The 20,465-nt window shown below is 47.7% G+C and overlaps 1 protein-coding gene across 1 annotated transcript; it reads right to left on the bottom strand.

Annotated features, from left to right (window-relative positions):
• Nucleotides 1-926: 926 nt before the first annotated feature.
• On the bottom strand, nt 927-19,956 carry DSCC1 (DNA replication and sister chromatid cohesion 1). The gene is made up of 9 exons (XM_075549326.1): nt 19,671-19,956; nt 17,030-17,198; nt 12,094-12,228; nt 9,439-9,529; nt 8,524-8,662; nt 8,033-8,085; nt 6,238-6,392; nt 4,077-4,225; nt 927-1,268 (listed from the first exon to the last, which is right to left on the bottom strand). Exons 1-9 carry the CDS (start codon nt 19,850-19,852, stop codon nt 1,160-1,162), a joined length of 1,182 nt encoding a protein of 393 aa, XP_075405441.1. The 5' UTR covers nt 19,853-19,956; the 3' UTR covers nt 927-1,159.
• Between the last annotated feature and the right edge of the window lie 509 nt (nt 19,957-20,465).

Genomic DNA, 20,465 nt, shown 5'->3' with positions numbered 1-20,465 from the left:
CTACTCTCCTTGTTGGCCCTAGGGGTTTATCTATCCAGGAGTCCCTTTTTTGAGCTCTTATCTGTAGCAGTGTGCATGTCTGGTCTAATCTGATTTATAAGGTACAACTGAGGTCCTGATAGTGGGATGAAGGAAGCACCAAAGAACTGGAGCAGTTGTTTCATCGGTGCTATACTGCACCGACTGGCTCATCTCTTCCCTGTGACCCCTCTGGGAGGGGATGCTCAATTGTCTACAGATGGGCATTGGGTCTCTACTCCATGCCCACCACCATTCACCTTGGGTATGGTTTTATTCTGGGTCTTAGAAGACTGATACCTGATCCCATCGACACCTCATAATCACACAGGCTGGTGTGCTTCTTTTATGTGAGCTGTTGCTTCTGAGCTAGATGACCGCTTGTTTATCTTCAAGGCTTTAAGACCCCAGACGCTATATCTATCTTTTGATAGCCAGGCACCATCAGCTTTCTTCACATTTGCTTATGCACTCATTTTGTCTTCAGCAATCATGTCAGGAAGGTGAGCATCACAGAATGCCGGATTGTTAGAACAAAGTGTTGTTAAGGGAGTGCTTGAGTCGAGGCCCAATGTTCACCTGCAACATTAATTCTTAACATAGATACAAGTACATAGTTCTAGTCCCCTCTCATTATATATGTTAATATATGCCTATATTTAGGCCTCTATAAATATCCTTTGCCTCCTGTTTTTTTCCTTTATTTCCTTAAAAAATGTTTAAAGTACCACTTAAAAAAAAAAGTACTACTACTACTTGGACTCTGTGAAATGTTTAACTGTATTAATAATTAGAATATTCTGGAAAAGAAATGAGAATTTAAATATAAAAAGCAAAACCGCCTCTTCCCACAAACAAGCCACACAGATCTCAGACACTAAACACATCAAATGACATTTTATTGGTCAGTGTTTACATTGTCTACAAAATAGGAAAGTAGCTGGAAAAATACAGAAATCCCTTCCTGTATTGAAAAATAAATATGAAGAGTATAGTTTCAAAATGCTGCAGTAAACAGATGCTTCCAATTTAAGAACTAAAGAAAACAGTTGGGAATATGGGATATAAATACAAAGAGGCTTTTAATCTCATAGCCAGTAACCTTATCGTGCAACTTTAGTCCGTAAAGGATGGGTTTTTTTTATGCAACGGGTCTTCTTGAATTATAGACTTTCACACCATTCTGCATCGAGGAGCGGGCATATTTAGTGAGCAAAGCTCCGATGGTTTGCTTCTGTCCACACAAATCTCTGGAACAAAAAGAAAACGGAATAGCATGAACATTTCGGACACAAATTCACAGCCCTAGTTATGCTTCTCCCTAATCCTGTCTGACAGGCATAGGGGTGTATGCATGTATGTGTGTGTGTGTGTGTGTGTGTACGAGGGAGATGGGGAGAGGTTACACGACGTAATTGAACTGAGCATGTTACAGCGCACAGCATGCCACACCTCATCTAATCTTCACAATACCAGTACGAGCAGCACAGACTACCCCCCACAGGAAAATTAAGCTCAGACATCTGGGAAGGGGCAGCGTGGAGTCCTGCAGCAGCCAGGCAGGTTTGCACGACAACAAAGTCCACGTAAACTCAGAGTGCAAGTTGGACCCACCAGCAGGTTGCAGTGGGGGAGGGGAAGAGGGGGTGTCTCTGGAGTCAAAGAACCTGGCTCCAAGGTTCCCCAGTGAGCTTGTCTAGGTCACCCACACTCCCTGAACGCCAGTTTCCTCCCCCGTGCCCACCCTGACATCATAGTGCACAGAGAGAAGGGTGGGAGCACATGAGCTGGGGGAGGGCGGGCGGTTCAGATCACAAGGCAAATTGCAGGATGTGACAAACAATTGAGCTGTCACACTACACCTAACGGAGCCAGTGCTGATGAGGGAGGGAAAGCTCAGAAAGGAGGGTGAAGAGGATAGTTACATAACACCAAGAGTCCACTAGGTGTCACTACGCTGTGTATGTCAACTGTTTTACCTCTGTGGGTTCGCATATCCATTGCAATGGCTACAGAAACTCACAGACAAAACTCCGGATGAAACGGTTTCAAAGGAATTAACAAGTTGTAAGGCCAGGGAGGAAGGGTCTGGGTGTTTCTCTAGACATGTTCCAAAGTTCGTTCTTTCAGGTCTACTCCAAGCCAGGCCAGCTTCCTCAATTAACTGCCCAGACACACTCTACTCCCCAAACCAAGCCCCTGCACAAAAGCACTCCGCTTTCCTTGCAGTGAGTTCGGGAGTCCATCGCTCTGCTGCTGCTTCTCCAATCATATAGAGGGCTTCTGGATCCAGGAGGTTCATGGTGGAGGTATCTCAGCCCCAAAGCACACATTCCACCTGGATCTTGCTGGTAATGAAATGGTTCTTCCTGCTTTTCCGAGGGCTCATTTTATATACAACAGGACTGTATTGTAGGGAATCCTGCTCACAACTTCTCACACAGGCGCACCCCATCAGTGTCTTCCCCCACCTTCTTATCAGACCCATGAAAGGAAAAGTCATTTGGTGGGAATGGGAGACTTCGGAGAGAAGAACCACGGTAAATAATTCACTGCCCCTGTAGTAGACACTGTTAAATCAGTGTTATGTTTTGCTGTGTATATTCCCAACAACAAAATAAAAAAATTTAAGGAAATGAAAAAGCATGATGGGAAGCCACTAGGATGGCTTCAATGAACAGAAACTATCTGTTCTACTCTGGTCTACTTTTAACTATGAGGCAATAAGTCAATGATTATGGAAGCTGGCTGGTGGGTAGTGTTTATTACATTGTCAATTATGAACACCAAAATACCTTTGGTGGCAAAAATAGACCATTTGACACGCAGTATGTGTCACCTTGGCTTGCCATGATTCTCAGTATTATATATCTACATCCCACTTTGTGATCTAATGCAATTATGTGTGTCACAACCATTTATAACAATGTGTTATCAATCTTGACCTTCAGGATATTAATGAGGCGGGATTAGAAGCAGTTAGGTGAAGAGGTCAAGATACAGTCTACAGCAGTGGGTCTCAACCTTCCGAATGCCGTGACCCTGACATACAGTTCCTCATGTTGTGGTGATTCCCCCCAATCATAAAATTATCTTTGTTGCTACTTCATCACTGTAATTTTGCTACTGTTATGAATTGGGCGACCCCTGTGAAAGGCTCGTTCGACACCCAAAGGGGTTGCGACGCACAGGTTGAGAACCATTAGTCTGCAGGAATTGGTTGGATCTTGAGTCAATTTTTTGTTTGTTTTGAAACATATTTCTACTTAGGTGCCTCCCAACCCACTCTACCTCACAGGGACAAGACAAAACAAACGCTGGCCTATGCCATCCTCACAATAGGTTCGAGCCTATTCTTGCAGCCCGTGTCAATTCATCTTGTTTACGGGCTTCCTCTCTCGCTGGCCCTCACTTCACCAAGCACGATGTCCTTCTCCAGGCCACGGTTCCTCCTGAGAGCACGTCCAAAGAACATAAGACAGAGTCTCACCCTCCTTGGTTCTCAGGAGCATTATGGCCATACTTTTTCAATTGTTCATTTTTCTAGAAATCCATTGTCTATTTAATCTTATCCACCAGCACCACAGTTCAAAGGCATCCATCTTCAGTATCTCTTGTTCATTCTACAGCATCCACGTGCATGAGAGGACCGAGTAATATCATGGTTTAGGTCAGGGGCACCTTAGTTTTCAAAGTGACATCGTTGGTCCTTAACAATTTAAATAGCTGGGTCTTCGGCAGCAGACTTGCCCAAAGGCTATGCTTCATTTGATCTCTAACAGCTGCTTCCATCGGTGTTGATTGTCAATGAGATTATAAGATCCTTGACAATTTCGATCTTTCCCCCATGTGTCACGGTGTTATTGACCCTGTTGTAAGGAGTTCCTTTATGCTGAGGTGCACTGCATACTGATTTGCATCAGGCAGCGCTTCCAGTTTCTCCTCTTGCTGCACACTTGTAGAAACGGCTGCATTGCCGTTTGCCCTGCCCTGTACCTCTCCTCAACAACGAAATAAATTTTAAGGGAACAAGATGCATTTTTGGAAGCGTTACTTACTGAATATATGGAGCAATATCCTCTTCTGTCCATTTCTCCCTCAGAGAGAACAGACTATTAAAGCGTGCCTGATTATCCTCGGGCAAATCATCAACTTTCAATAAAAATATGATTTCTGGTCTTGTGTGTCGATCCACCAGTGCTAACCCCTACAAGAAACGAGAAGGAGGAGCAACTCAGATAATGTTCTTGTTCTTAATGCAAATCTTCTTCACCTGGGGGCTTGGCTTACCCACGGTATTTCGACTATCAGTCCACAAAGCTTACACAAACGCCGAGGCCCACAATGAACCCTTCCCAAGACGAGGAGCAGTGATTCCTGGGTTGATCTTCCACTGCCACCTCCCTCTCCACTTTTCACTGTGAATTAGGTGACGGTTTACAAAGCAGATCACCAGTTTTACATCCAACAATTCCCACACATTGATTCAACTCTCCCACTGCAATCCCCAATGCTCTGTCCATCACCCACTGCACTTCCTTGCAGGAAGGGCAGCTTTCAGTGTCATACCTGACAGCGCTCTAGCCCACCGCTCTCTTCCCAGCCAGCAGGCCTGGTCCGTCCCCTTTAGGACTTTGAGGGTTTTATTCCACGTTTTCCTCCCACTTCATCTAGGACTTTGCATGGAATGAAAATGCTCTCTTCTCATTTTCTCTCCTATCATCTGGCTTTCACTGCCACCAGTTTGTCAAAAGGTCTTGTTCTCCAAGGACCTACCACTGCCCCAGTGGCCAGGTGTCTTGTCCCTTTGCCTGGCTTTGTTAATGTTGATTATTCTGTTCTCTTCCAGCCCTCTGATCACTGTCTGCTTATTTCCCTCCACTTCCCCAGCCCTGTAGGGAGCCCTGGTAGCGTAATGGGTTACACATTGGGCTGCTAACCACAAGGCCAGCAGTTCAAAACCACCAGCCATTCCATGGGAGAAGATGAGGCTTTCTACTCTCATAAAGGCAGACTCAGAAACCATCAGGGGCAGCTTTACCCTCTCCAACAGGGTCGCTATGAGTCGGAACCAACTCGATGGAATGAGCTTGATTTATACAATGTGCTACATATCAACATGTAACCAACCTACTGATGTACCCTACCCCACCACCAACAGTCAGTTCTGCCTCTCACGGACCCTACAGAACAGAGAGCTGCTCCCAGGGTTTCCAAGGCTCAGTGAAAGTCTTCACAGCAGCCTCTTTCCCCCAAGTCAACACGCAACAGTAAACAAACAAACAAACAAAAATTCGGTCAAAATGGCGAATGGGGAACAACCTAACTCAACATTTTCCCCAAACTAAATATTTAGCTGTAAACACTGGCTAAGCGCAGAACAGAGAACAAGGAAGGCCACCTTCAGAAGTGACTCAAAGATGAAGCAGTGACCAGGAGAGATTAGGGGACTGTGTGAGAACAAGAAAGCCTGTGGCTTAGAAGACAGCGAGCTGCTTTGGATGACTGGGAGGCAGGCTGGTGTGCAGAGGGGGACGGAGAGCAGCAGGAGATGGCGATGCTGCAGGGCTGATGAGGACTCTGTAGGCCATGAGATCAATTACTGACTTTCTATCTTAAATGCCATAGACAAGCGTGGAAACCTTCAGACTCACGTGGTTGGCATTTTAAAAAGAGCATTCTAGCAGCACCGGAGAACAAACTACCCCACCGAGTCCATTCCCATCCACAGCGACCCTGCACAGGGTGGTATATCTTCCTTGGAGCAGACCACGTCTCATACTCCAAGCTTGGTGGGTTTGAACCGCTGACCTCACAGTCAGCGGTCCAATGCTTGCCCGGCCACACCACTAACTGGAGAAAGGGAAAAACGGTGGGGCTAGTTATTGAAGAGGGAAGAGGTAATGGCAGGGTGCTGGTAGTGGAAATGGAAAGACAAGGATACAGTGGGTGGGATGGAGATGGCTCCATGGTGTGAGATCATGGAAATAGGCTGGAGAGTAGTAATGGTTGCTAAACCCAGAAATATTAATAGTCATTTTTTAAGTCTAGTAAATTCTTAAAGCAGAATTTAGTGACGGATTGGGTACCTAATGAGTGCACACTTCATAGCTGGCCTGGAAGACAAATAGGCTCCACATTCCATTCCAATGCAAGTCTCATTTCACCTAATCAAGGACAGTCCACTGAATCAAGGGAGTCGCCGTGGATGGCAAGTACCTTCAGCTGCTCAAGGCTGGTCACCATCCCCTCGGGAACACTCTGTTGCCACACGTCTTGAAACTCGGCGAAGTTGAACTTCACTGCGTTCTGCAGCAGCATCTGTGCTGTGGCTCTGCATATCTTATCAGCACTCAGCTCAAAATAAACTTCACCTGAAGAGAAGGACGCGGGCATTCAGACTGCTTTCCTGGCTTTAAACCAAGTAAGCTTTCCTTTTCCTCAGGAAGCCCTGAGGGCTGAGGGATTATGCACTGCACTGTGATCCACAGGTCAGTAGTTCACAACCACCAGCTGCCAATTGGGATAAAAATGGGGCTTTCTACTCCCAGAGTGCCAGTGGCCTACGTGGAGAGCAAATGTTTTGAGAATGAGGATAACGAATGTACAAATGTGCTTGACACAATTGATGTATGTATGGATTGTGATAAAAGTTGTATGAGCCCCTAATAAAATGTTTTTAAAAGTTACAGATTCAGAAACTCACAGGGACAGGTGTACCCTGTCCTATAGAGTTGCGATGAGGTCACACTGACTCAGTGGCAGTGAGTTTGTTTTTTTGGTTTCCCATTTCCTCAGTGGAAGTTCTCAGAAGGAATTCTAGTCCTCAGTGAAAAGCTGTTATTATATATAAGAACACACTTCAGAGAGGATAAGTTATCAGGCATCAAAGAACAAAAAATCATATCCTTGCGTGTCCACGTCCATGATATGATCGCTGAAGACAAATGAGTGCATAAGCAAATGTGGCAAAGAATGCTGATGGTGCCTGGCTATCAAAAAGTATAGTGTCTGGGGTCTTAAAGGCTTGAAGGTAAACAAGCGGCCATCTAGCTCAGAAGCAACAAAGCCCACATGGAAGAAGCACACCAGCCTGTGTGATCATGAGGTGTTAATGGGATCAGGTATCATCAGAACAAAAATCTTCCCATAGTGAATGGGGGAGGGAGTGAGGAGTGGAGACCCAAAGCCCATTTGTAGGCCACTGGACATCCCCTTACAGAAGGGTCTCAGGGAGGAGACGAGTCAGTCAGGGTGTGATGCAGCAACAATGAAAAATACAACTTTTCTCTAGTTTCTAAATGTTTCCCCCACCCCACGCCCCACTATCATGATCCCAATTCTACCTTGCAAGTCTGGCTAGACCAGAGGATGGACACTGGTACATCTTAACTGGTACAGTTAGGAACCAGAAACACAAGGAATTCAGGGCGGATGATCCCTTCAGGACCAGTGGTGTGAGTGGCGATACTAGGAGGGTAGAGGGAGGGTGGGTTGGAAAGGGGGAGCCAATCACAAGGATCTATATGTGACCTCCTCCCTGGGGGACAAACAACAGAAAAGTGGGTGAAGGGAGACGTTGGACAGGGCAAGATATGACAAAATAATAATTTATAAACTATCAAGGGTTCATAAGGGAGGGGGAGAGGGGAAGAAGGAAAAATGAGGAGCTGATGTCAGGGGCTTAAGTGGAGAGCAAATGTTTTGAGAATGATGAAAGCAATGAATGTACACATACGCTTTGATGTATGTATGGATTGTAATAAGAGTTGTATGAGCCCCTAATAAAATGATCAAAAATAAATAAATGAAAAATAAAGAATCTAAAAAAACAAAAAGCTGAAAGGAGATGCGGACTTTCCTCTATTGCCGTGCCCTGAATTTAGACTTTAAACTTCCTAAACTGTGACAAAATAGACTTATTCTGTTAAAGTTAAAAACAACCACACTTCGGGAAGACAAAGCACGCTCAACACAGCGGACAAAATGCCATCAGAAGACGTTACAAGCTTACCTTCATCTACGTACCTCCTCCCATAACATTTCAGGCAGTGTTCTATCATTTCCCTGAAAAATGGACAACACCGATGGGGTTAGCAGCATGGTGAGATACTACATTTTAAGCTTGACTGCTTCCAACTCTAGAGGAGGACATATGTGGCTTTCACGAACCAGGAGTAACAGCTTGCTTCGGGCAGGGATTAAGACACACGTCATAGGAAGCCACGATGTGCCAGGCTCTAGGCTAAACACTCCACAGAGCACGTGTTGTAAAGACTAAAAACAGCTCCCACACAACAATTCCTTTTTGGGGGGAGAACAAGGATGACACACAGGTATGTATCCTGTACTCCAACTCCCCAAATCCTTTGTGGTTGCAGATTTCTTAACCGTTCTTAAAGACGTCAAAATGTAAATGAGCTATGCACTGGTGGTAGTCCTTGTCTGGAAAAGAATTCTTCTCCCCTTAGGGAAGTCGGAAAGGGCATGGAATAAAGCACTCACTCCGGTTCCAGAGGGCCAAGCTCCTGAAGGCAGGTGGTCAGAGGAACTTTATCGATAGACCAAGATTCAGACTCCACCAGCTGAGTTACATGGTTCAGAAGTTTCATCTCATAATCAAATTCCAGAATCCTCCAGTAACCTGCAAATTCCAATACAAGAGGAGCATTCCAAGCAAATGGATTAAAAAATAGCAGCAGCATGTTGTCCACCTGCAAAAGCTCCCAGACATTCGAACTAACTCGGAGCCATCAAGTCGATCCGACTCACAGGGACCCTCTAGGACAGGGAAGAACTGCCCGGGTGGGTTTCTGAGGCTGTAACTCTCTAGGCAAGTTGAAAGCCTCATCGTTCTACAGTGGAGCCACTGGTGGTTTCGAACCGCTGGCCTTGGGGTTAGTAGCCCCACGGAGATCTTTAAATAATGAACCTTTCTTTCTTCTCAGGAACCTTGAGGTGTATTCAAACTGCCAACCTTTTGGTTAGTAGCTGAGGGCTTCAGTGTTTGTCACCCAGGGACTCCGGGGACTGTTTTAGGTAGAAATCAAGGCTTTGATTGTTATCCAAGTGCTTTAATTATCTCACAATCACCATGCGGTTCTAAATGGAAGTGTAGAAACCTGCAGCTGGCCCAATAAAGTGTCTGCGGGGGGCCAGAGTTATTCTAAGAAGAAGCAAGGTATCACCTTCCAAGCATTTTGGAAGTAAAACCAGGTTATTAATTACATAATTCAAAGCTTAGACCTCAATGTGTATCCCTGCACAAATGGGTTCCCCTTCCTGGGACTTCTGAGGCTCATTTGTTACAGAAAATGGAGAAGCTGGACCACCTGAGGTCTAGCGGCCCTCCTGGATCTGACAGGTTCCTTCTATCGCCACTTAATCCAAAGCGTTCATAACAATAGTAAGTAATGTTACCTCCAATTTCACAGGCATTTAGAACTTGCAGCTGTGTCATTATTTCTTCCTCGCTTGCCTGAATTTGATCAAGTAAATCTCCCATCGTATACTGAAGGAATAGAGAAACGAGTTTTAAAAAATACTTCCTGTATTTCTTCTGTTGCTGCAAAAAGGTTATGACGCCAAGGACTAAACCAGGGGACAGACTTTTACTTTGATATCGTTTATGTGCTTTTTTAAGGTCCAACCCCAAAAGGACTTGGCGATTTTAGAAATACCAAGAACACACTGGTACATCATCCCGACCTGGATTCGGCCACAGCACTTAGAGAAGACTCCAAAATCCCAAGCAACAAAGTACAAAAATCAGACAAAGTGGGCTTCATGACAATGAAAGCTTTTGTGCATCCAAACACCACCAAGTGAGGGAAAGGCCACCGCGCAGGGTGGAAGAAGATTCACACGCCACACATTCCAGAGGAGCTTATACCTAGACTACATAAAGGGCTCTCACAACTCAAACAACAGCCAAATAACCCAAATTACAACCCGGGCAAAGGACCTTAGATCTTCCTCAAAAAAAGGATAAACAAAGGAGCAGCGCATGTCTGAAGAGATTTTCAGCCTCATTCGTCATCCAGAAAATGCGTTATCGAAAGCAAAATGAGAAGCCACTTCATTTTTATTCTCTCTGTCTCGCATGCGCCCCTGTGGGTTTTCGAGACTCTAAGTGTTTACAGGAGTAGAAAGCCCAGTTTGCCCTGCGGAACTGCTGGTGGTTTCAAACCCACCATCTGGATCGCAGCCCAACGCATAGCCACTACATCACCAGGGTATAATCACAAAGACAGACAATAAAAAGTGTGGGAAAAGATGTAGCGCCAATTAGAATCCTCATCACACGTCTGGTGAGAAGAGGGCACAGCCACTTTGGACAAGTCTGGTTCTGGTAGTTCAACTAAACTAGAGTTCATTCATCTCAAATGCACGGCCATCAAGTCAATTCTGACTCATGGCAACCTTCGAGGTCAGGGTAGGACCGCTCCTGTGGGCTTCCTGAACAGTCACTCTTTAAGGAAATAGAAAACCTTTCTCCCACGCCGGGTGGTTTCAAACTGCTGGCCTTGTGGATGGCAGCCACTGCTAGCCACGACGCCACCAGAGAACCTCAGAGTTAACTTTTTACCACTCAATTTCACTCCTTGGTTACATGCCCAAAAGAAATGAAAACGTATATCCGCTGAAAAGTTCCCACATCAGTGTTCATAAGCACCGTGATCCGTCATAGCCAAGATGCAGAACCAATCGGATGTCTTCTGATGAATGGATTAACTGGGATGGAGCCACACGATGGAATACTACTTGGCAGTAAAGGAAATGTTGACCCATGCAACACCGTGGATGGACATTCAACAAGCTCCAGCTGGGTGAGAGAAACCGGCCGCAAGGGCCACGTGGTTCCTGATTCCATTTCTACGAAATGACTTCCAGAGGCAAATCTCAAGAGGCAAACAGTGGGAGTGGCTGCCTCAGACTAAGGAGAGTGCCTGGTTTGCAGGTGGTAGCTCAAAAGTATGAGTTTTTTTGGGTTTTTTCGAGGGGGGTGATATTCTAAACTTGACATTGGAGAGAGTTGCACCATCCCAAAAGCTTTGGAATAGGTACATTGGGAAGTATAGATTATTGTCTCCATAAAGCTATGGCCCCAAAGAAAACTGTTACTATAAATATGGTCAGGGGTGCATGCCAATTTTTAATTAAGTTACAAACATCTCATTTATTTTCACTTGCTCTATAAATGCTTTCCAATTTCCAGGATTTTCCTAATTTCCAGGCGCCCTGGTGGCATAGTGGGTTACATGGTAACTGCAAGGTCCATAGTTGGAAACCACCAGCTACTCTATGGAAGAGAGATGAGGCTTTCTACTCCTGTGCAGATTTATAGCCCTGGAAACCCAAGGGCAGTTCCACCCTGTCCTACAGGGCCACCCTGAGTCAGAATCAACTCAATGTCCGTGAGAGCTGAGTTTTCCCCGAAGGGGTCAGTTCTGACATCAGAGCAAGAATATACATTCCATTTTCATAATGTCCTCTCTTAGGAGGGCCTAATTATAGCTTTTAATGAGGCGAGAATCAATTTAACCTCTGACCTAGTTATCACTGCAGCGTTCGGTACATGAGATGCCCTTGGTATACGGATGTCACTATCTAGGACATGTGTTTAAAATACTCAAGAGGCAGAGGGAAAATGTGGAGGGAGTAAGGGAACAGAATAAACGAGACTGGAAGCAGGTTGGTATCTAGCCTGAGATCAAGAGAAAAGAAGTCAGGCTAGTACTCCCTGCTTTGGGGTAGGTTTGAAAATTCTATTACCATATAAGTAATAATTAAATTGCTTCTAATTATAGTTAATGCTTAGAACATTAAATGCTTCTAATTATAGTTCTATTTTGAAGTCACAAACCATGGGAGTGGGAGGAAAAAGAGGAGCTGATACCAAGGGTTCAAGTAGAAAGAAAATGTTTTCACAATGTGGATGACAACATATGTACAAGTGTGCTTAATACAACTGAATGATGGATTGTTATAAGATTTGTAAGAGCACCCCCAATAAAATGATCAATTAAAAATAAATGAAATCAGAACCCGAAAAAAAAACAACAACATTCTTACATTTGAGCTATTTGAATCCTTCTCTTTTTGACTGTCAGGCCCTTCATAGGTGTTTCCCATTAACAGTTTCTTCAGCTTCTTTAATTTAGGTCTGCATCTTCTCAATTCCCAGTAGTTGTTAGAAAAACCAAAGATCTAAAAGTGATAAATAAAACCTGTGAGCTGGAACAGAACTCTATGGCACCTAACAACAACAATCAGACACCATTCCAAAAGAAAGTTTCACATCAAGCACCAACTCACCTACCTGCTCCCGGCAAGGTGGCCAGGAAAGGAGCCAGGCTATTGTGCCTTGTTGAGAAGACAGCCATCCGATCCAGCTTCCTCAAGCAGATGGGTGACAGCTTCCCAAAACACCCTTTCAAACCTCAGTGAAGCAGCCACTGCCTACCCCAAAAAACACCCCTTGCAGTCTTCTCTACACAAAGTACCGGTGAAGCTCACGAGGTGAAGCAGTTCTTCCCTGAGCACTGTGCTCTTTCAGTCTACTCCAGGGGAGCAGAAAGACAAGAGCCCCTTTGAAGATAGATCAGGCGGGACAGCGGGCAGCAGAGCATGCGCTGACGGAGAAGGGACGGTGCAGGAAAGAAAGGAGGGGAGAAGAGTTCCGCGTCACTGAGTTATTTGGGTCTCTTTGCTCATCAGTGCCAGCGAGTCCCCCGGGGCTCACAGCAACCGAACGAAACCCTGCCCCGTCCGGCGACAGCCTCACGAGCATCCCGGTGCTGGGGCTCGCTGCTGAAGCCACTGTGGCGATTCCACCGGCACGCCCCTGGAAGCTGCTGACGCGGTTTTGCTGGGCACATGCTCAACTCAAACCGAAAGGAAACAGATTTCGCCAACACAACATTGCCAACGTGGTGGACGCTAACTCGCGAGCTGCCCCCCTGCAACCCTGGAGCTCCGTAACTGTTTTGTGGAAGAACAGCAAAGAGCTGAAGAGGATTTTCTCGGTGGTGCCTCCCAACCTTAAACGTGGAGGGGGTGGGACGTCCATTCTCAAACCCGTATAAGACACGGTAACATTAGGCCCAGCTCCTGGAAGAGATGCTGCTGAATCTCAGACCAGCACTGGAGAGCGTAAGGACCAACCCAAAGAGGTCTGCCCGCAGTTCCCAAACTGGCCCACTGCTGCTCGTGTCCAATGCAAACCCAACCCCAACTCACTGCCAGCCAGTTGATGCTCACTCGTAGCCACCCAATAGGGCAGGAGGAGCGCGGCCCATGAATTTCTGAGACCTATCTCTTTACCAGAGTAATAAGTCCCAGCTGTCTCCTGTGGGGCAGCTGGTAGTTTCAAACTGCCGACCTTGGGGTTCACAGCCCTGTGTAACCACTATGCCACTAGGGCTTTCTCCAATGTAAAGGGAGGTGTGGCAGGTTTAAATCGATGGCCAATTCGACCAGCTGCCGCATGCGCACAGAACCATCAACCATTTAAAGTCAAAAGGGCAGGATTCACCCAAGAACAGTTCTGGGTTAGGAGTAAGGCGGAGTGGAAACGGAAAATGGGAGAAGCTTGCCATACTCGAAACCCACTGGGTGTGAGTTGTTGAACCTAAAGCTCCGCCAACCTTCCCGTGCTTCACCTTAAAGAAGTGTTAAGAAGGAATGAATTGCCAACATTGGGGGAAAAGCACTCAGAGAATCCAATTTTCAAGAAATTTCCAAAAAAGATGTTCGAAGATCAGGCAGTGTTAGGTCCCCTTTCCTACATGGCAACTTAGTAGTGGCTGGGGTGTGTGTTCCAATTGGCTCCAAACTCACCTCCCCAGAATAGGGCTGAGACCAGGCTTATTCCACCGCCTATTAGCCCCGCCCACTTTGCTCAGGCGGATTCTTTTCAGTCCTGCCACATGGTTTCCCCACCTACAAAACGATGCCCGGCCTGCGCCATCTCCAGGGCTATTGGGGTGACACCAGTTCATGGATGCAGCTACGGTCTATGTTGAGGTTCTTCCAATCTAGGGGGCTCATCTTTTAGTGCCTTCCATTTTCCATAGCACCTTTTGTCTTTCAGTATTGGACACTGTCCTGTTGCGAACCGTAAGGTTTTCCTTCTAGTTCAGCAGCTGATCTTAAGGGCCTAGTCAGCCCCAGGGTGGAAGCTTTGGGAGAGCCTGTACACCATGGGTGATCCTGCTAGTACAATAGCAACATACCAGCCAGCAAGAGCACAGGAAACTGGCACAGACAAGTGAGTCTGCATTTTTAACTCTTCTAAACATCTGCAAAAAATGGCGTGGAGGCACTGTCTGCCCGCCACTGGCTTCACAAGGAGGGGAGGATTCAACTCCACATCAGCCCAGGGCTGATTCCCGTGAGAATAGGCCTCTATCCTCCAACCTTCTTACCAATCCTGACCGCAGCCATCCCTCCCCAGGGCACGTTTCTGCGGGGCTTCATAATTCAATGCAATGGCCACAGTGAGCTCAGACTATACTCACAGTTACAGGATTTATTAGGGAAGCTAACAAGTCACGATGCAGGATCAGAAAGGTTCAGGAGATACAGTTCTTCCAGTCAAAATAGTCTCTTCCCAACCAGGTCCACAGGCATGCCTCCCTCTGGTCCTTGGCCTTTCACCTCTACCATGCCTAGACAATGGCACAGAGCTTTTAGTGCTTCCAATAAGTGACCCAAGGGCATGTCACTCTGTCATAAGCCTCTGACCAAAGGCACTCAGCTCTGGCTCTGTGTCAGCAAATCTAGCCCCTCAATTCACTGTCTGGAGGTGTCCTACTCTGAAAGGAAGCCTCCTCCAGGCACTCAGCTGGACATGCTCTGTGGGCTGGGAAGCCCTTCTCTCATCTCATGCTTTAGCTAGTGTTCCTGTTGCTGTCACAGCTTTCTGTCCTTCGATCAAAGAGGGTCAATGCACACGGATCCCAGAGTCCAGGGGACGAATGCCACTCCTGGCTTGTCTTCCTTGTACACAGCGATAAGATCCTCCCCTTCCTGGTGCTAAGAATGCTCATTTTATAGCCAGCAGGATGGCAAACTAGACCAATCTCTTCATTAGCGCTCCAAGTTTTCTCAATCAGTTACCCTGGCTAACAACCATACACATCTGAACTGCATAATCCCACCCGCATTTCCCCCACCTCTCTCTGACCCAGAGACACTAGGAAGAGAGGAAACACACCCAATCTGCGTGGTCCCACCCAGTCATTCGGTGGGTGACACAAAGTTTAGGGCTAAAGGAGCCAAGGGAAGCCAATCATAGCCCAGGCGGTGCACAAATGGCCGGAGGCCTGGATTGGTGGACCTTTGCTTAGTTTCCCCTGCCACCAGGGGAACAATTGGGAGGCTGGCGCAGGACCAGGTGGTGTTTCCTTCTGTTGTACAGAAGGTTGCTTTGAGTCGGAACAAAGTCAACACCACCTAAAATAACAGGCACAAAATGTACATACTACAGACGAGAGTTCAAACGCACTCAGATAGTTTACCCTCAAAAGACCAAACCCTGCAAAACTAGTGATGAAAAAAAAAATAGCATGACCTTGTTACAGAAAGACGAACTACCAATATTTCTGGTTAATGACTTGGAAGGCTTATGTTGTTACGACATGCCATCAGCCAGTTCCCACACCCAGCGATCCCACTGGGCAGCGTAGAAGGGCTACTCGGCCACGGAGCACCTTGTGGGTTCGAGAAGCCAACCTTTTGGTTCATAGTCCACTACCTAACTGCTGAGCCACCAGAGCACCTTGAAAGACTTACAGGCCTACAAGCAGCCTCCCACAGTTGCCCGGTGGTTCTTCTGTTCCAATAACATCAGGAAAGTCACGAAGCTTCCTAGAGTCTCCCCCCACTCGCCATGCCACTTCTCTTGTCAAGGGAGGAGCTGACCAGAAATCCTCCTGAAATCATGAAGGGCTCTGTGTGGATGGCTTATAAAAATGTGTCTCCACCTAGACAGGATGGTGCCTGCCACCTGGTATCTGCTGTCAGTAGACTCCCTAATCCTTGAGCATGTTAAAATCCTACACATGCTGAGGTAATTAATTTATTGTGCAAACCTGGCCGATAAGCACAAGTGCGGTTAATAGAAGGACGGAGATAGCTTGGTGAGCCTCGCCTTTTTTGTCTCTTGATCTTTGATCATCAGACCAGTGTGCGGCTGACTTGCTTGTTCTGTGCCTCAATTTGCAAGCTACACTACCTGTGGGACGCCTAACCCGTGGACTGCGTCGCTGTAATTTGAGGTTCCTTCAAGACCTACTTCGCCATACCATTAGAATCTACATCTCTTGAGCTGGGGACTGTCAGACCCTGTCATCTGGCTGTTGGTAATCTGCCTTGCTGTTTGCTGCCTGAATTGCTCTACAGAGGACTACCCAGCGGCGACCCTCAAGACTTGAAGGACTGCCAGTGTCTCACAGCTGTCTCACGGGAGGGAGCTGCACTGAGCCATTTATAATGTAATTGTTTATGTTATATATCTATCTGTATAAATATATAAAATTATTAGCATTCTGGTTGTTGTCTAGAAAACCCCGTCTAACACACATGGTAATGAACTATATAAGCTTCAAAGCAGAGACCCATACTTCCTGGATTAAAAAAAAAAAGCAACAACTCAAATGTCTTAATTTCTCTGCTTATGAAGTTATGGTTTGAAGGAATGTCCTTTAAAAAGAACCAGAGAAACAGAATATGGGTCAGGTTTGGTGAGGCACGTAATTGCACACCTTCTACTTTATAGACAACAAATGAGATGTCTAGGACCTAACACCATCCCCTTGGGAAAGTGAAGCTATCGCACCAGAGGTTCAGAACAGAAAAGCAAGGCTTGCTGGGACATTTCCAATGTCGTTCAAGAACTTCGGAGATGCCCTGAAATGGTACGTACCACACCTGAAGCCTGGAACCGACAGCAGGATGAGTGCACGTGCTCTCAGTGTTAGATTAGTCAGGACACAGAAAACGGTACCTCAGAGTGAATAATGTTACAGGGGGCTTCCTCTGTCTTCAGCTGCTCCGGGGTTTTACAACCAGGAATAAAAAGCAACATATTGGAAGTGTCTGCTATTTTCAAGTCGTAGGTTTTATCTTTACTGCACAGCACAGCCTGGTCGTCTTTATCCCCACGAATCACAAGCCTGCCGGAAAATCAGAAAAGATACAGGTGGTTGATGAAGACTCCACTGGACTTCAATAGGGGCCCTACTGGCATAGCAGGGTATGTGTTGGGCTGCTAATCACAAGGTCAGCAGTTCAAATCCATCAGCCACTCAACAGGAGAAAGCTAAGGCTTTGTTTTCAGAAACCCAACAAGGTAGTTCTTGGTTGTTTTGGGTCCCTATACGTTGAAATTTACTTAACAGCAGTGAGTTGGAAACCTGTATTACAAACAGTACCCAAAATTTGTAAGTTTTTTACTTTTTAAGTCTGGAAGCTGTATCTGACCTCTGCACTCACAGCCCTTAAACAACGATAGGTTCCCAGAGCAGGGGGTCAATGAAGGGCCAGAAAGACATTAATGAAACACTGAGCAGAGCAATCGGTCCCTGAGTGGAACTAATTATTTACTAGTCCTGGTTGCGCATTGGGCTGCTGAGCACAGGGCCAGCCATTGGAAACCACCAACCGCTCTAAGAAAGATGAAGCCGTCTACTCCCTGGAGTTACTCTTAGAAATCCACAGGGGCAGTTCTACTCTGACCTACAGGATAACCATTGAGTCAGAATCAGCTCAGTGATGGAGAGCCTGCTGTTTGTTTTTACTAACCGAAAGATTGGAGATGAGAATTCCCCCCAGCAGCAGCGCTGTGAAGGAAAGGCCTGGCGATCTACTGCCATCAAGATCACAGCTAAGGAAACTCTAAGGATCAGTCCTGCTCCTTGACACCCGAGGCCCCAGGAGTTGAAACGGATGTGAAGGCCACAGGTTTGCTGCTGTCAAGCCTCGTTAACCATTTCCCAGAACAAGCTAAAGTAGTGTTTCTCAAGCTTCCGTCTCAGGAAATCTTGTTACCATGAAGATTCAGTAGGTCTGAGATAGGGCGAAGGACTCAGCATTTCTAGGAGGCATCTAGATGGAGGCCATGCTTCTGGTGCTGGTGTTGTTAGGTGCCACTGAGTCGGCTCTGACCCATAGCAACCTTGCTATGCACAGCAGAACAAAACACTACCCGGTCCTGAGTCATCCTCACAATGGTTCCTGTGTCTGTGCCCACTGCTGCAAACACCGTGTCCCTCCATCTCGTCAAGGGCCTTCCTCTTTCAGCAGCCCCTCCACTTTACCAAACATGGTGTCTTTCTCCAGGGACTGGTCTCTCCTGACATGTCCAAAGTCTGTCAAGTCCCATCTTGCCATCCTCGCCTCTAAGGAGCACTCACATGCATCTATTGCTCTAGTCTGTCCAGCTTTCGCATGCAAATGATGCAACAGAGAACACCATGGCTTGGGTCAGGTGGCCCTTAGTCCTCAGAGTCACATTCTCGCTCTTCTACACTCTCACGAGGTCTTGTGCAGCAGATTGATCTCTTGACTGCGGCTTCCACAAGCACTGATTGTGGATCCAAGTAAGACAAAATCCGTGACAGGTTGTTTTTGTCAACTAGAAAAACTACAACTGGACAAAAAGAAAATATTCACACCTTCACAAACAAACAACACTCCACCCCACCCCCCCCACTAAACCGAACACTGACACTGTCAGTTCAGACCCATAGCGACCCTTTAGGAAGGGCTGTGGGTTTCCAAGACTCTACATCTTTATAGGAGTAGAAAGCTTCATCTTTCCAGTGTTTTCGAACTACCGAGCTTGTGGTTACCAGTTTAACACACAACCCACTAAGCTAGCAGGATTATCACACCTGCAGTCTTTCTTAAATCCCCACCAACTTGGCTATGTTGCGAATTAACCCGTGAAACCCACTTTCCATTTAGAGACCCAAGGACTTGTATCCAAGGACAGGCCAGCAACTTCCAAAAATTCGTGGAAGAATGGAAACAGAATGAATTTTTCCAAGGCCCCGCGTATGTACACTGTTTAAAACCAAACTAAACTCACTGCCGTCGCGTCAATTCCAATTCACAGCGACCATACGGAGCAGAGCAGAACTGCCCTGTGCGTTTCAGAGACGGTATCGCTTTATAGGGGTAGACAGCCTCCTCTTTCTCCTGAGGAGCCGCTGCTGGTTTTGAATCGCTGACCTTGCGGTTGAGAGCCCAAGGCATAACCGTCTACACCGTCGGGGATTCTTTGTGCATAGTGGTATCTAGCATGTAGCACTGGCTGATGGGGTGAGGTAACAGCACGGTCAGCAGTTGGAAACCACCCTCCGCTCTGCGGGAGAACGATGGAGCTTTCCACTCGGCGCTCCAAGAACTGCAGGACTAGTCAAGACGCCATCGGCCTTTAAGCAGAAAGAAGGGGCTCCGGGGGACCCTTGGCTGCACTGTTCACAAGTGCAGAATTTCCCTGAGGGTCTGTTTCCCACGGACACGCGAACCCCATCAGCCTTTCACGCATCATCTCGGTCCCGCGGACTGCGGGGCCTGGCGCGAGGGTGCTGGGAACCCGGGGCCTGCACCCCGTCGGCGCCGACTCGGCCAGGGCCCCTCACCTGTGGCCGGCCTCCAGCTGCTCGCACAGCGCGGGCTCCAGCTCCAGGAGGCAGAAGTCGCCGGCGGCGGCGCCGCTGGCCCCGGCCCCGAAGGCCAGGCACTGCACGGCCGGGAGCAGCTCGGCGGCGTTCACCTTGGCGATGTGTAGCGTGGCGTCCACCTCCTCGCGGGTCCTCTGCATCGCGGCCTCCGCAGGGGCCGCCGGCCCAGCCCACCGAGACGCGGCGGCCGGACCCGGGGACGCGGGCCGCAAAGAGCGCGCGGAGCCTTCCAAACGCGCGCCAAACCCGCGGGTGGGCGGTGGCAGGGGAGGGTTTCCGGGGCGGGGCGCCGCGGCCCGGGCCAATGGGAGCTTCTCGGAGCCTCGGCCCCGGCCAATCAGCGACGGCCCTGAGAGGGCGAGCCCGGCGGCCGCGGGCAGTTCCCGCGCCAGTTTCCCCGAGCCGGGAGCGAACCGCGTGGGGGGCTCAGACACCTTCCCGCTGTCCCCTGCCCCCACTCCGCCGGTCCCCGCTCCTTATTCCCAACCCGTGCCCATTTAGTGCCATGAAAGTATTCTTATTGTGTGGCAGTGGCGGGCCTGTGGTCAGCACTTGCCAGTTCCGGAATCCTGGACCTGAGCCCCGGAAGGCGGCCCTAGTTTATTCCATGTCTTGCGAAGCACGCCCTTGTGCAACGGATGGCAGCTTTGGATGCTGCCCCGGATCTACAGGTAGAGTGAGCAAGTGAGTCAGCTCACTGCTCTGAACCGCGGGACCATTCCGAGGGAGACAAGGCTTTGCCTAGACTCGATC

Source organism: Tenrec ecaudatus, chromosome 5, assembly GCF_050624435.1.
Source record: "Tenrec ecaudatus isolate mTenEca1 chromosome 5, mTenEca1.hap1, whole genome shotgun sequence".
In the NCBI taxonomy this organism is placed as follows: domain Eukaryota; kingdom Metazoa; phylum Chordata; class Mammalia; order Afrosoricida; family Tenrecidae; genus Tenrec; species Tenrec ecaudatus.
The sequence above is the reverse complement of the archived record's forward strand: the minus strand, read 5'-3'. Positions and strand labels throughout refer to the sequence as shown.